Below are 17,548 nucleotides of genomic sequence, written 5' to 3' on the forward strand. Positions count from 1 at the left end.
GGAAGTGAAGTTCAAGGCAAAACATGAAGCGCAACAATTACATACACATTTTTACATTTGAGAACATGATGTAGTCCCAGTGTAATCAGAGATACATTGTCTGCTGCTGGTGACAGAGGCTTTAGAAATAAGGGCAGGTAACATCAAAGATTTATGGCATTTTTTAAAATCCAGAAAGCTTGAGTTTACACAGGTTGGCAATTCACATTATTAATGTAGCTGACATTGTACAATTGTCCTACTTCAAAAAATAATGTTCATTAATTCCAATTTTAAAATGGTATTTTATTACGAAGGATTTTCAATCACTACCCAATTATCCCATTTTCTACTATATTCTTCATCTTAAAAATACTTTCACTGTATATTATAACTTACATCTTCAGAAAGGCAAAAAAAGTTCAAGAACGGTGCCAGGTAAAATTTGCCCACATTGAGATAGAAGAAGAATAAGCGTACTTTAAAAGTATATAGGAAGACAGATTACAAAGTCTTGAATACATGTAACTGATGTTCTTTGGCACTGAACAGGGAATTCAGAAAGGCCCATTCCATCATGTCCAAGCTTCACTTCCTGCTCATTTAAAGATACCAATACACTAACTGCTTTGTTATAAATTATAAAGTTTAACCTTCCTTCTTCCTCTGGCATATAAACTGTGTGATTTAAATAAATATTTTGTCATATACTTGACAACTGAAAAAGACATATAGGAAAGTCCTCTGAGATAAGGCTTCACACAATTTCCATAAAGCACTGCCACAACCTTGGAAAAAATATTACAATGGAAAAAACCCACCGATATCTAGTCAACAGCACTTGTAATAATACAAGAAAAAAGTTTCTTATCCATAGTCTGCATTTGTAAGCTTCCCCCACCCCGTATCAAACTGACTTCATCACGGGCCTTCTCTTAAGGAAAAAAAAACTTACAAAAGGCAGTATCTTCTACTTTCATGGAATACTATAATGTTATAAGTGAATTACAATGTACCCTGGATCAAATGAATGCAGAAAGTTATGCAGGTCAAGTGATGTTAGACTTACTCTTTTTTTTCTTTTTTTGTTTTTTAAAGTGCAGATGTAGAATACAGAAGCTAATCCAGCAATACTACAGTCCTAAAACACAGTAACCAGAAAAATGTGCAAATCTTTCCGTATTTACATGGATGGTACATATATATTACAAACCAAGAAAATGTTCAGGTTAAAACAAGACCACATACTTTCTGGTTAAGCCAACTGATAAGCAAATGTGTCACTGGAAAAGTTATTTCAAAATAATACTTGGATTAAAGAGCAAGCAAAATTGACATATATCAACAAAAATATAATTATTCCTACCTTCTGTTTATGATAAGCTTAAGAATAGCTAAGATGGAGTAATCACGCTTGTTTTTATAAATATACTGAAAACAGTGAAATAACCTGTTCCCAGAGTAGTTCAGAGAAAATGTGAGCATATATCTATCTTTAAAGGGGATGAAGAAAGAAGTGAAAGGGGTATGTGTAACAACCCAAAAGTATTAACACACATGGACATGACAGAGCCTGAAGATACCAGGCTACTAGGGACATCTCTTTTGCAGCAGTAAAGGAAACAAAGATGTAAGAACAATTTGCTAGAGGATCTAAAACCTAAAATATGGCTACTGCAAGAAAAGGAAAGGATCATTTAAAGTATTAAAACACCAGGGAATACTGATCAAACCCAGAAATTCACTGAAAGAGAGAAGGAGTAAAAGTTAAGAGGAACAAAGAAAATATGGTGATTTGAAGACACCGTCTGAACAAGGAGTTGCTAAGAAGACAGCAGCTTGTATCTGAAATTGCCAGACAAAAGATAAAATACAGACAAAAGCATGCTAAGGTTCATTCCCTTGGAACATTGTCAGTTCCAATAACTCATGATTCTCAAACTATACAGTCACAAGAATATGTGAAGCTATTGTACCTGAACTGTGTGATTATCACATAAAAGAAGCGATGACAGTAACCACAGTTCTAATTTGGAAGTTTATATAATTCTAGGAAACCAGCAGTTACAAAGGTCTAATTCCTAAGCCCACTGCTGCAAGTTAAAGGAGATTTAGGGGGTTTAGCAACCTTTACAAATACAGAATTATATTTTAGATATTTGTTTCCCCACATACAATTTACTTGTCACAGTAGGTGTAACAATGTTATAGAGCTGGCTTTCTGTATCTGTGAAAAAACATGTAAAGTTTTTTCCATGGCTAATGTATCTCCTTAAAATAAAATCTGTGGAGTCTATAGTTACTGCAGAGTATGACTTATTGGAGATTATATTAATTTTTAAAAAAATACCTTTTTGCAAAATAGCTGATAAATGTTCTCCTAGTAGCTGTTTCTCCACACAAGCAATGAGTGGTTTCCTAAATAAGGCAAGAAAAGTATATTAGAAGTACTACAGTGTAAGCAAATTGCCTCCTGTCACAGCACATTTGTGAATAACTTACATAATCATACAAAAAATCAGCAATTTTCTACTTAAAATGGAAGCCACAAGTTACGACAAAAATATCACGTAATATAAGTCAAGAAAGAAAACAAAAAACAATGTATGTAATTAAAAAAGAAACTCATTTTTGAATATTAAAAAGCAAGTTCATACACAGTAGCAGACAAAAGCTCATATACCAAAAATCAGTATTAAAAAGTTTCTGGGAAAAAGTAACATTGACATTGTCTTGGAAAAAAACAGCCAACCAAATCAACAAAATCCTCCAAGGGTTTGAACTCCAAACCAATACAGCACATGCTGGTGATGTTCAAAAGTCAAACTTTTCATCCAATCATATTATGCACCTACATAAGCACAAATTGAGCAAGAACCACAAGACTTAAATTTGCAAAACATTTTGAATTTCTCCTTGAATTTCCCTACTTTTTGCTATTACTGAAATATTTGTTTGATACATTTGCATCAGACAGGACTGAAAAAAAAAAAAATGGCAAGTTTTCCTTTCCATCCTTTATAGCCTAAGAGAAGAAAGAAATGCCTGAAGTGCAAAGGGATAACTAATTCCAATATTGAAACTTCTTTGATTTTTTAACACATGACAACAAAAGAACAAACACTTCTTTCTGCGTTACATTTTTATAAAACTCGTTCTCAGGCCTTAATTTAGGTTTTCTAGGAGAGGTGCTCAACTCAGATTGATGGAAGCCATTCATATAGAGGCAGCCACTTTATGTCTCTGCCTTTGCTAAAACACCATTTTTCCTGAAACACCCCACCAATTACTTGCCTGACCTTCCACACAATATACAGTTTTACTCCTTTCATCTTGAAAGATTAAATTAAAATTTGGAAAGGTTCAGAGAAGAGAACAGGAATGATCCAAGTATGCAGCAGCAGCTGCAAGAAAAAAACCTACACGTGTTGGGGCTGTTCTTTCTGGGAAAGGGATGGTTTAGGAAGGATACAGTGCACTGACAGGCAGGGAAAAGGTGGAAGGGAACTGACTGATCACTTTCCCTTCCAAAGAGCTGGGGTCATCAGTGATAGTACTGGGAGCCAGGCTTAAACAAAAGGAAGTGATTTATCATGTGGTGGCTACTGCACTGGTGGAATGCTTTGCCAAAGGATGGCACAGATAGAAAAGCTTACAGGAATCCCAGTGAGACAAGCACAAGTACCTGGAAGAGATCTGTTGAATAATACTAAACAGACAAACCACATAAAATATCCTGTGCTGAGAACAGGCAGGCACGAGGACAGTACCAGGGCATCACATGCACTTACTCTATTCTTCCCCTTGAGTAGTCATAAGCAAACATGAAATACCAGTTACAGATCCTTGGTCTTGACACATACAGCCATTTTTATGGTCCCTTGCACATTCTCTGAAACTTCCAACTACTGCTATCTACAGCTGCTGACTGTCTCCAACAGCAGAAGGAGCCCTGGCAGACTTATTCTGCCTACAGGGGAAGTGAGGATAATTGGCCTGTTTGAGACTTAGAAGCAAAGTGCTATTTCCTAACAAGCAGACAGACAGAACGAGTATTTATCTTGATTGCTAGCTGAGGAATGAGCCTGAAGGTACCTTCTGTATGGCTTCAAAGTCACCTAGCTCAGTCATCTACTGACCAACCAGCAGACATCCTTATTCTGGTCAGCTGTCCACAAAGAGGCATGTACTGACAGGCTGAGAAAATCACTCTACAGGCTGCAACAACACACTCTCCGTGTGTTGCACAAATTTGAAGTATTTTGAATGTTGTTTCCCATGACAGTTTTGTCCTGGAAGGATCATTTCCATCTCAAGATCAAACCTAGTAACTAAATTTAACATCCTTTCTGCTCTTTTCATGCACACCTGGAGAGACAGTATGACCTCAGAACAACTCAAGGGCACTAATTTTGAGAGCTGCTGTTTCTTAATGCAAAGAAAAGAAATCATTGTGAAGCCTCCCGAAAGTAGGTTCCTAAGTCTTTAACTAAGGACTAGATTCAAAGCAAGGACTTAATTTACACCTAGACACACTGAAAATATAATTATATCAACCCACTTTTTAACTTAGAGTAAATAAATATATTTATATGCTTTAACTGTATATAGAGAAATACTTCCATTTATTTTCATGTGACTGATTTTGCCTGAAAAAGCTAGTCACCCTGCAATCAGCATTTACAGAAAAAAGATTCAAGTTCAAGTATGTATTATGACATGCAAGGCATGCACAAGTGTGTATACAGATGCATATATAAAATATATCTGAAGAAAATGGTAAGTTAAAAAGGTAATTTTTATTCAGCGTTATCCTTTTAACACCCAATGAAATGCCAATACATCATCTAGAAAACAAAAAAATAAAAAGTTATGTTCTTTATTAAAAAAAAATGCAACAGCTTAGTGCAGGACAAATTACACGTGGATTTACAGCATGTAATTGACTCTGCACAGCACTTTCTGAATGCACATTCGTACCCTAGCAAAACACACGCTATTACTCAACACCTGAGTGAAAACAGGACAAGCTACCTTGCACAATACATTGGCAGCAGCTGCACCAAAGCTGATGTACTGTAAATTCACATCCTGGACTGCTCATGAGTGATGTTCATGGTCTGTATCCTTGCCATAATTTAACTTATTCTTTCCTTTTTTTTTTTTTTTTTTTTTTTCCTAATAAATCTTTCTTTCCCTTAAGTGATTTGTAGTGATTATCAGCACATGAACAGTTAAAATCAGCTACTACTTTGATAATGCAAATTTGAGTTATTATATAATGTTTTGTTAATTTCAATTTATACTGATATATCTTTCTGGACAAATCTTTCCCCTCTCACTCAGAGTGTGTTTTGATTTTAAAGAAATCAGTTTTGATAAAAATAAAATCTTAAAACCCCAAGCTGGATCGCAAGTGCTGTCAAAAGGATACCTGTAAGATAACATGGAAACAATCTCTGTGTCTCTACAACCAAGGATAATCACACTGTTTTATGACAGATGCTCCACTTATGCCAAGAATGATAAAATTTGTACTCACTGTGTGCTATGGTCTAAATATGTTATTACTCTGTCACCTTCTTCTTCCAAACGTTTATTAACATGGTGAAGGTATTCTGGGACCTAGCGAGAGAAGAGAACGCCACGTTCAACTGCAAAAGTATGAAAGGCAGATAATCTTGTTCCATTACAATTATTTGGAATTACAAATTTGAAGAGAGTACAACTTGGAGAGGACTGTTTCACCAGAATGTTGTTACATACTACACAGTCTATATTTTTACTGAACAATGTTACTTCATATTCAAAGTATTATAACCACACCTGACAGAAAGGAACAGAAAAAGAAAATTTTTCAGAGGAAGTTAGTTTTTTCTCAAAAGGCTCCTGAGTTAGGTCAGCCCTTCAAATATCATGGAGCAGATCTGCAGTTGGTGTGAACCACAGAGTTCTATTATTTCAATGGCAGTTTGTCCAGCAAGGTATCTGCCCCTATGGGCGGCTGTCACATTTATCACGTTATGACACAGGTATGAAACTCAGGCTTCAAATCATCAAAACAGTTGTGCATATACCTACATGTATGCACCAACATACACATGCACGTACGTCTGCATGTATGTGCATATATGTGCATGCATTCTGTGCACATGCATAAACACGTACATGTATGCACTGTATAAGTTAGGGCCTCGCTCCTTTTGTGTTCTTCCACAGCTTTCTACTAGGTGTATAAAAGCAGTAAGACTCTTTGTTTCAAAACTTCTGCTGAAGCATTTCACCACAGGTCCCAGCGGAATGCCAAGGAATAAGGTGGATGGAGCAGGATTGGACACAAGGATTCACCTCAGTGCAATGTAAACAGGTGTTTTCGAAATGTTTGTAGAGACTCAGTGTTAAAATGGAATTAATAAAGGTAATCTTCTGTATTTTAGACCACCAAGAAACAACATCTTTTGATATACATTTTCAGAGATAACCACATTTGCAGGCTGCACACTGCAGAACATAGTTTTATCTCAAGAGGACAGAAAACAAAAATGTCTTAAGTCTATTTAACTAGAAAGGAAAAGAAACAAAACAGCAAAATAAATGCAACAAAATAGTAAAAAAGTAAAAGATTTACTTGGGCATTAACCACATAGTAAAATGATGCCAGTGGATATTTTGCAGCTCTTGGACAAAACAATATTGATGGTTTTATGTGGAAATGCCTTTCTGGTAGTGTGACTTTAGCTACACCAAATGTCACCGGGTTTCTCCAGCCTTAATTATATATTTCAAGCACCAAGGCAATCTGGATTCTGCTCTTCCCTTTGATACGATACTGTGGTGCGTATCAAAACATATGAATGTGTAAATGTGTAGCTGGGTACCAGTGAATTTCAGTGAATATTAATGTGTTCACTACTAGAGGTTTTAACTAACATAAAAGCAATCACCTACAGCATACACCTACCTCTCTTTCTTGCATTAATCTTTGGCCTTCCGCGGCATATAAGCAATTTGTCTCTTCCAGAAACCTCTGTTCAAATGATTCCTTGTAAACCTGTTCAAGAAATTAATTTAGTTACTTACATTAAGCTGCCAGTAAAGGTTGCATATTTTGGTTGTCAGGCACAGAGGGCAAGTAAAATCTCAAGAACGCACAGAGTTATAGGAAGGGTCAGAGTAACATTACATTAACACAGAAGTTCTCCGTTTGCCCACTGGTTTTAGAAAGACTGAGATCAAAGCTGACATCCCAGTGCAGCAACAGAGTGTTTCAGTCATCAGTACTCAAATCGTCTACATTGACAGGCTTCTGTTTAAGGCACACAGCCCAACACCACAGCACAGCAATGACATCCAATCCACCTGAGCTTAAGATTCTCACTGATATTTCTGTGGCAAAAAAATAATAAAACACTTCCAACTAGTGAAACATTGGCACAAAACAGGTAATTCCCATCAGTAAACTAATAATATGCTCAGTAACGCATCTTCAGATCTGCCAGATTTACCTCTGTGGCCCATGAAAAATGAACTCTTTCTCCAGGGAAGGGAAAAGGTGTGTAAAAAGGGCACCAACAACAATCACAGACATAAAAAAATTTCTGCATAATGATTAACAGTTTAGTACAGAAAATAGGTAAGTTTGAAAGGACAATTATATAAAATAGTTAATACAGTCTGGAGAAGGCTGCGAGGGAATAACATGTAAACAGAGGGACAGTCAGTGAAAATTAAAAGAAAAGATTCCGTGAGTGTGGTGGACGAATAGAAAAAAATATTTATTAAAAAAATATACAGTAGAGCTGTAAAATTCATTACATTCTGACATATTTTTTTATCTTAAGGACTCTTAAAAGCTTCATTTTTTTCAATGCAAACTTAAATATGAAACCCCTGGCTTGACAAGCATTCAGAGCATATCAGTTCACTAATTCAGCATCACAAGTAGACATCAACTCATGTTTACACAAGCTCCACATTCAACAGAATCAAATACTAGATTTAATTTCTTACTTTCCTTTCCTTTGGGATAACTGGAAAAACATTAACATAACAGTATATGGAACTATTTTCTGCATAAAACGTGTAAAGCTCTACAATAGGAAACAGCTATAGAACAGGATTTATGCAAGCAGGGCTGGGCCTCAACTGCATAATTGCTTAAAAATCAGGAATGAGTAGGAGATTCATTGTTTTCAACTGAAATATAAGATTTGCTTAATTAATTAATCTTTCTCCAGAAGCTAACTTATGTCAAAAGAGGGAGAAGTAGAGATCCTGGCATATAACTACAAGATTATGAGTACATCTCTGTCTCAGTGAAGCTACAGATATTATAAAAGAAGAGATTAGATTAGGCTAGCTTTCCTAGTGAAAAAAGAAAACTACACTTCTGAGTCAACGAAGTAGAAGGCAGACTTAAATCCAGTTCTCTAAGAAGGATCCAATAAAGGTGAAAGTTTACCTTTAGCTAGCAGAGTACTTTGTTAAAAAATAATAAATGTTAAAAAGTCGATGCCTAGAAAAAGCTGACCCAGTCAGAGAAACTTAGCAAATAACAATGGGGAAAAAAAGCAGGGAAAAGCACACAAATCAGATCCGTACCTCCAGGTTATGTGATCTGAAAAATCATTGACAGGAGTTTGTCTTTTCTCTTGAACAGAATAATTAGTTACTAATTTTTCTGGTACACTAGAGAAAGTTATGGATGAAACCCTAGAGGGTTAACATGAAAGGCAGAAGAGCAGGTAAGCTGCCTGACCAAAAAGGGCTATTTTATGCTATCTTCCTCTTCAAACTCTTTTCTAAACCTTCAGCTAGTTCGATAACACTGCACACCAGCTGGGAACAGAGCGACCTCAACAGTTTGTAAGAGTGAAAGACAGCTCCTAAGTTTTATTGCACATCATACAAAGATGCAATGTTGACCAGAGAATAACCTATGCCAGAGTCAGAAGCACAACACTTTTCATTCTGTTTGGTTACTTAGTAACCACAGCTAATACAAAGTTCCAGGAGGTTACAGATTGACCTTATCTATTTGGCCTTAACTTCGCATCTCATTCTAACCTTGGCATTTCTGCTAAGAAGTTGCCAATGCAGTGATGTTTTTGTGATACAGACCCAGGAATCTGGACTCCCAAACAGTGACAGAGGAGGTCTTTTTTGGTTGCTACATTCAACCAGCACTAGGACTAGAAAACCAGTGATTAAGACAGATAAAGCATTGCACATACTAAAAGACTTGCAAACCTATTATTTAAGAGTCTGTAGGTCACTACATCAGCTAAGAAAAACAGGCAGAGGTCTCATTTACAAAAACAGAATGAAACATTGTGCACCGAGTAAAGAAAAGGAAACCTTATCAGTCTAACAGACAGATTTTGAAGCACATTTACAAAAAGACAAAATTATTTCTGTACCACACGCAAACTAGAAAAGTCCCAACTCTGTTTCTAAATGTACCATTACAAAGTGAAGTTTAATGCACTCACCTGCAGATCAGACAGCATGCTCAGCAAACTCCGCAGCAAACTCCTGTCCACAGCTTCCCCATTCCGCTCTCGCTCAATCAGCAGGAGGATTCCATCAATAGTCTTGTTTTGAACTTGCTTGTCACTAATGACGTGATTGCGAAATAACTCTAGCCCCATATCCCTGGGTGAATATTGAAAATTAATAATCACACTGATGATTCTTTTCCAAAGTCTGTATCTCAGTTTGAGAAAAATATATACATACAAAATATATACAGTATATACGTATTATACAGAGAGAGAATATATTAATGGTGTGTATACTCTCTGATGCTGTCCACTAAGAAAACTGTAACAAGAATTATCACTAAAGTGCCAGGCCACATGCTACCAGATGCACACATTTCAGCTGAGAACTGTGACCACCCTGTACATATTTCACGTAATAGGCATAACATTATTTGTTAATTAAGAAAATTGCTATCATAAAAATAATTTTAAAAATCTGAACATATACCTTAACCTAAGATTGCCTGGATCAGTCAATCTATGTGTAATTTACAAATTTGGTTTGAAAGTATGAGTCCTGTATGTGTTTAGGACCTTATGACTGACCACCTGAATGAGACTTGTTCCATACCAAGATGATAAGGAATGGTGCCTCCATGCCACAAAGACGACAATAATTAAGCATTGTCTTGGCCAAGGAAAACAGAGGAATATTTGATAAAACTTGTTATCTCCAACAGCTTCACATACATCAGGATTTCACTCAAGGAAATTTTCCCGGTATGAAAAAAAAAGACACAAAGTATGAACAGACCTCTTCAATGACATTCAGTAAAGGGAAGCCTAAGAGTTGGAGGAAAACTGCTGCAGAGGTCGGGAAGAAAGACATCCATAGGATGAGCAAGGATGGCAGGTTCCTCAGACAACCTGAGGAACTCCTGAGAGCACATAAGCCAGCCAGGCAGGGAAAGGGCATGCTCTTACTTCAGTACTTTACATCTTTTCTTCTTTTTTTTTTTTTTTTTTTTTTTTTTTTCTGAAGACAGAGTACTGATACCAGAAATTTTCAGCAAAGCCTGGGTATTTTTTGCTCAGGCTATGATATAAAATGCTCCTCAGAAGAGATGGTGAAAAACTAAATGCCCAAAGTTGTGACTGCAGCGTGCTGAAAGTACAGCAGCATCTAGGGGAGCTGTCTTTCACCTCAATGCCCTGAGCCACATGTCTCGACCCTCAAGAGGCCAGTGCTGGAAAGGTGATCTGCACCTTCTCAGTGTATCCGACTTACTTAAAAAAAAAAAAAGCAAGAAGTTGAGAACTGAATTTTGTCAGAACCAGAAGCACCTAAAGTAACGCTGGGCACAGGGTGAAGGTGCAGAGTCAGCAGCCCAAGGAGGTTCCCCACACAGCCAGCCTCACCCAGGCTGTGACAACTACAGCTATATGTATGCCTTGACTTTTAAGTATATGTTCACAGACATTTCGTTTCTTTTACCCTCACTTTACAATGACTATTCCTGGGGAAGGAGGAAATGACACATGCATACACCAATACATATATTTCCAAAAATTAACACAAAATTTTAGAGACCTATTACACAGATCAGATATAATGCAAGAAATTTACTTTCAGCCTTTACAAATATGATGGCATGTTCAAACTCTAAAGATTCAAGGAATACTTACATGGATACCTACCATATAGAAGGAAGCATTGAATTCTGAAGGACATAAGTACGATCCAAAAATAAGAAAATGCTTCTGATCATGATCTGAAAATATATACAGAAAATGCTTCTCTTCACCATCATGTGGTGTCTTAAATTATAAAGCAACTTCTGAAAAACTACATCACATAGACATGCACTTTAATTGCTGATGCATGTATTTTCAACTTTTGTGGTGACTTGTACAGCCACTGATACGCAATTTATTGATGTCAATACTATTACTAAGCAGCATTACCAAGTACATCCAAGACAGTTTTCAAATTCATAACCATTAACTAAATAGTTTTATTAGCTTGTTATGAGTTTTAGTGCTACTGAGCTACATAAGCCATTCAACCAGTACCACCAGGACATTCAGTAAACACCCTGAAATAGCATGCTGCCATGGTTTTTGATTTTTTAAAAAGGAAGCCTTAAGAAGAGAAAGTAATAAGCTATGCAATAGATCTTTTCATAATAAAAGTTGGCTGCCAACGTTCAACAGAAAAATCATAGAATCATAGAATGGTTTGGGTTGGGAGGGACCTTAAAGATCATCTAGTTCCAACCCCCCCTGCCATCAGCAGGGACACCTTCCACTAGACCAGGTTGCTCAAAGCCACATCCAACCTGGCCTTAAACACTTCCAGGGAGGAGGGAGGCATCCACAACTTCTCTGGGCAACCAAAAATAGAGATACATTAATTCTAACAGGGGAAGGAAGTATAAAAATATATTATCTTTTTTAAAATTAAAAAAGTGGGAGAAGGATGTGGGTTTTTAGCTTATTATTCTTTCACATTCAAAATCCATTTTTAACTTTGCTCATAAAAAGGCCACCCAGCTTTCAGTTTAGCATAACTCAGGATGTCAGTAAAAACTCATCCCCAGTTCAGCTACAGAGATTTCTATCCCCAGCTGTCCACCTGCTCCTCCCCTAAAAGACGTCATTGCTTCTAAAGCAATTCAGAAGCTGCCACAGTTTCTGGCCAAGCACACTAAAGTAAAATAGCAGCGAAGCTGATTTATTTTCTTAAATACCATGAGTGCTAACTCAGCGCATTGGCAAGAAAGCCACTTGCTATGAGTTGTGGCTTTGAGGGGGGGCAAAAAAAAAGAATGCTCAAAAGCAGTTACAGTGAACAGAGTTCATAGTAAAAGCCTTTTTACAAAAACACAGGTCCAGTTTAATTACATTTTAAAGGCAATAAACTTCAACTCTATTTTCATCAGACTGTTGAATTTGTTTTGAATAATTTCCATAAAGCTTTCCATTTTTATTTCAGATAAAAACCACAAACCTCTGCCCATTCTCTACAGGGGAGAGGAGAGCAGGGGTGGATTCAAGGAATGAAAACAGAAATTCAACCATTTGGGGCATCTGTAGCCAAAGGTAAGTGACAACACAATGAAAACTCATTGTAAAATGCTGGTTTAGAGTTATAATGAAGCATTCTTAAAGGGACAATTCACATGGAGTGTCTTTGAGAGAGGATTTTTTCTGTAACATAATTCATCATGAAGGTAAGGGACAAGAACGGCAGAAAGAAGGAGAGTTTCAGTTCTTTAATCTTCTTGTTTCTTAGCCCTATAGTCAGGTTAATAATCTTGGCTTTGTAAAAATAATTTAAAAAAATAAGGTCACAAATTAACCCAGTTTTTGGAACTGTCTGAAAGCAAAGACTGTGGATTCTCCAACTACTTAAAATTACAAACAGCAAAAAATTTCAGCATAGCCTAGTTAGTTTTTCTTTCCACCCGTAGAAAACAGGTGTCAATGTACTTCTGAGTGATATTCCAACTTCATATGAAACCTATGAAAGTCAGAGTCAACACACCAGAACATGAAACAACAAAACTGCCCACAGCTAGCGAAGGGGAAAGTGAAAAGCTACGCTGAAACTTGGAGGAGGAGGTGCAAAGCAGTCTCAAGTTAAAACCATGACAAACTCCTTTTTGCCAGACTTCACATCTCAAGGATATGTATTTTGAACAAACATTCAACTTACCATTTGTCTGCAATGATCTTGCCAGCATTTATTTATCTTCTTTAAAAATAAAAGACTATCCAGAGAATCTGTACAGCACCTATTAAGGAAAACTAGCTTGCTGCTATCTTTGGAAGGCAGATTCTGGAGATGGTCTTTGCCAGCCATTAAGCAAAGCTGCTCTGTGGGATATTCCAATGTTACTGGGACTGCCCAGGGACAAAGAGTTAATTGCAGAGCTTCTGTCCAGCAGAGGAGCTGGCAGTTCTCCAAAAAGCCTCCCTATGTTTTCAAGAATAATACTCACTGTTCTTCAGTAATACCATGTAGTGGCTGTACCATATAACTTTGATATAGATTTAAACAAGAAATCCCACCAGTGTCAAAAACAACCTCGTCACCAACTGAGGTGAGAGGGATAGAAAGGTTTATTTTGTTTGTTTAATGAGTTCACACTGTGCACAACAGGAGTGACCCTAATCTCTTAAAAGCAGTTACAGTTCTAAATAATCCTCAACAAATCCAAATACCACTCTTTTCATATACATCTCCAGGTCTCCCTAAGTAAACTATAGAGTTTTCCTTGTTACACAACAGATCCGACTTATTTATGAATAACAGAATTCTAATGTATCACATAAGTAAATCCAAATGAGGCTTTACCTTTCCTTCCTGCACAGTATAATTTGCAACTTCCTTTGGCCAAATCTGATTAATCTGATCTCATGCTCTTAGGATATAAAGTTGTAAATCTGTAAAATATAAAATTCCCAACTCTCCAAACCACAGGTTCTGTCAGAGGTGAGGAGAAAGCAAAGTTTTAAAACATCTCTTTAGAAGATATTCTGAAGTCTGAAAAGCCAGGGATGCAAAAGTTGGTTGACTGTACTGCTTTAAAGCAGACTGTAAGATTTGGACCTTAGAGATCAGTTACGTTTAAGAGACATATTGTCCTGGTTTTTAGCTGGAACAGAGCTGGGTTTCTTTTTAGTAGCTGGAATAGTGCTGTATTTGCTTTTCAGCCTGGGACTTGTTATGAGAGAAACACTCATAACATACCAGTGTTTTAATTTTTGTCACTGGAAGTGAAGGACTTTGTGTTCTGTTAGTCCACAAGCACAAGATCTAAGCGGGCAAGGAATATTTAAATTAATAAGCTAATTTGGCATTTGGATATGCCAATGGGGTATTCCATATCATATCACGTCATGTCCAGTATATCAGTGAGGGTCTCTTCCTCTTTAGCTCTCTCTGGCTTTCGCTCGGGCTCTCGCTCTGCCGGGATTGCGGTTTCGGTTCCGGATTGTCGCTCCTCCGGGATCGTTATCTGGGAACGGGCCGGGCTCGGTCGGTGGGTGTGAGCAGTTGCACTGGGTATCACTCATTGGCATATTTTGTTACTGTTACAATTATCACTACTATTTTAATATTAGTATTATGTTAAGTTTTATATTATTTCTATTATTAAATTGTTCTTATCTCACCCTACAAGCCTCCTTACCCTTGTCCCCCAATCCTCTCCCCTATCTCCAGGGGGTGGGGGGAAGTGGGTGAATGGCTGTGTTGGCTGCTAGCCATGGGCTGGTCCGGTGAAACTATCCCACTACTGTACTGACTAATGTACTTTTTAGTTAGATGTGATTTTAAATGCATCAAAGTAAATGTAATGAAAAAAAAAAAACAAGCTGCCATATAAAAGGTGAATTCACAATGCTGATTTATGTATCAACGGTTCTTACATGCTATGTAGAAGTCCTTAACTAGGACTCAAAAAAAACAAGACAAAACCATGTTGGAACTTAGCTAGATAACAGAGGAGGAAAAAATATACTTCTTTATGAGTGTAAGCACCTGCCTGGGGAATGCAGTGAACTGAGAAACCAAGAGTCACAATTCAAAGCACATTTAAGGCGTTCATCTGGAAAGAAAGTTCTTTCTCGGCCTCAGTCCCGTGCTTCTTTCTATTTCAACCTATCATTTTCTGCTAATAAAATACACACAGAGACCTAGGAAACACTGCTAGCACCAAAAGTACCGTAGTATCTGTTCAGTATGGCACTCAACAGCATCTGCTTGCAAAGGCACTCTCCAGGAACATGGGGACAGCCAGGTGGGCGTAGACTCTATTTATCAACTGCCTAAGCAAGCACAATCCCATGGCTATTAAACAAAGGACAACTATCACATAAAGAAGTCTCAGCACAAAAAGCACAGTAAGATTCAGAAAACAGCCCTGGCTACACCCAAGTGCCCAGAGAAGATCTATAGGTACTTCTGTGACCAGTTCAGCCAGAAAAAAAGCCCAGCAATTTAACTTGAGAAAACTACCAGGAAATTTACCATTAAACTTCATGTTACTGTGCATCCTAATACAGTCAAGTGAGCTCCTGTGGTGGTTTCACCTAGCTAGCCCTTGGCTAGCAGACAAACATGGCCATTCACTCACTCCCCTACCCCCAGAGGATAGGGGAGAGGATTGGGGGGGTAAGGATAAGAAGGCTCATAGGTTGAGATAAGAACAATTTAATAATGGAAATATCAACGTTTCTCTCATAACAAATCCCAGGCTGAAACCAAAATACAGTGCTATTCTAGCTACTAAAAAGAAACTGAGCTGTGTCTCAGCTAAAAACAAGGACATCTCCTGAACTTAAGAGTGCTCTCCCAAGAACCTCCCAAGGTAGACATGAGATAGCTAAAGGGCTTGTTGAATGGCTCCATGACACATTGCTGCTGACCAGTAATTATTACTGGTCAAATAGGTAGACTCTATGTTCAAGAACTCTATTACAGAAGATGCTGCAGTTAAGAACTACTGCAGTTATTTTTTCTTATTTTTCTAAACCATTGTTTCTGTAAGCATCTCCTCTACTCACCTGCCATGAAAATCCACTCCTGCTGTTAAATCTCATAGCGCTACTGACATTTTCTAGATTAGGTTTAAAATTTGCATTCCTATTAAAATTGTAAGTAAATTGTTATTAGCATGCTACTTATCTGCACGCAAAAATTATTCATCCCGATGACTAAAGTTGCTTATGCCTGATTTGAAAATACATAAGCGGTCAACAAAGAACCTCTTTAACACATTGGCAATTACTAGTGTAAATTTTGCAAAGTGTTGTTTTAAAAAAATAATTATTTAAACTAACCATTCTAACCACTTCTGTGTGTGAGAAAAGGATATTCTCTGAATTGAAGGATTTGTGCTTTCACATGATCTTCACAGACTTGTCGCAGCTGTTTGTACAGTGTAGCAGAGACTCTGTAAGAACAGAGATTTTCAACAGCCTAAAAAACAAACAAAAAAAATATTATGAATGAGATTTAAAAAAACCACAAATTTTTGTGCCTGTGTAATCAAGGCCAACAACAAAGAGAAAAAAAACCAAAACAAAACAGTATTATCTGTCCAAGCTATGCACAAAAACAAATTATCGAAACGGAATTATCCAAAACATGTAGAAAAATTAAGACTTCATTATTCCTTTCTGATTTTGGTCCCTTTTTATACTGCCATATTTCATATACAAACAAGGTCCACCATCACCATCTGGGTCCTATTTCAGATGTGCTGTTAAACATTACAAGAATTTTCCTCCCATGAATACTGCTCAGCAGCAGAATTCTTCCTGTAGGTTCATTTTGTGCATCCTCCAGCACACACACACATGCACCTTTTCTGGGGGGGACACAATCATACCAAATATTTTCATTTCTTAATAACTTTAAGGAAGACATTTCAACCACTCTCTCTAAACAGTAAATGAATACAGCTGTTTTCCCATAATTTTATTAACTTAATTCTTTTTGAACATTTCCACTGATTCACACACTGAAGCTAAGGTATATAAACCGAGGGGAAAAACTAAAGAAAAACAAAAAAATCCCACAGTAAATGTTAAATAAAGACCTGAATTGATTTTTTTGGATGTCATGGGATTTAGTTGAGTATTTATCCATAGCTGACTAAGAAGACTGATCCTGCCCAAAACCAAATGTTCTTGTGGTCAGTAAATTAATGTAAATTGAGTTGTTATGCAGCTGACCTAGACTATGCCGAGACAGCTCTGGCCATCTCTAGAATACTGCTGTTCAGTTGCACAGTAATTACGTTGTCTTACACTAACATTTTTTCCTCACAAGAAACTCAATGAGAATGCCAAAAATAAAACGTAGCCTTGCCTGATACCACTGCCTATATTTAGACTTTGTTCCAGGCACACTTTAACTTGTGTGCTGTATTTCAATAAATTATTTTATTAATAGACCACAGCATCTGAAATGAATCACAATGAAGACAGCCAAATGTTCAGTGAGAACTGTGAAGTTTACCCTAAGTATTTTTGGCCATTCAGGGCTTCATACAAAATTATCCAAAGGAGCTGGA

The 17,548-nt window shown here is 37.1% G+C and overlaps 1 protein-coding gene across 1 annotated transcript in view; it reads right to left on the bottom strand.

Annotated features, from left to right (window-relative positions):
* The window catches only part of LOC104529158 (cullin-4A), a gene marked incomplete at its 5' end in the record, with an annotated part of 40,239 nt that overhangs the window by 18,421 nt on the left and 4,270 nt on the right, over positions 1–17,548 (bottom strand). Inside the window, 7 exons of the mRNA XM_010173373.1 lie at positions 2,330–2,397; positions 5,522–5,604; positions 6,941–7,030; positions 9,471–9,633; positions 11,160–11,233; positions 13,180–13,249; positions 16,346–16,449. Of these exons, the coding sequence (XP_010171675.1) occupies positions 2,330–2,397; positions 5,522–5,604; positions 6,941–7,030; positions 9,471–9,633; positions 11,160–11,233; positions 13,180–13,249; positions 16,346–16,449 (652 nt within the window). The remainder of the gene's footprint in view (positions 1–2,329; positions 2,398–5,521; positions 5,605–6,940; positions 7,031–9,470; positions 9,634–11,159; positions 11,234–13,179; positions 13,250–16,345; positions 16,450–17,548) is intronic.

The sequence above is a fragment of the Antrostomus carolinensis genome, unplaced genomic scaffold (genome assembly GCF_000700745.2).
Source record: "Antrostomus carolinensis isolate BGI_N321 unplaced genomic scaffold, ASM70074v2 scaffold4818, whole genome shotgun sequence".
Taxonomy (NCBI): domain Eukaryota; kingdom Metazoa; phylum Chordata; class Aves; order Caprimulgiformes; family Caprimulgidae; genus Antrostomus; species Antrostomus carolinensis.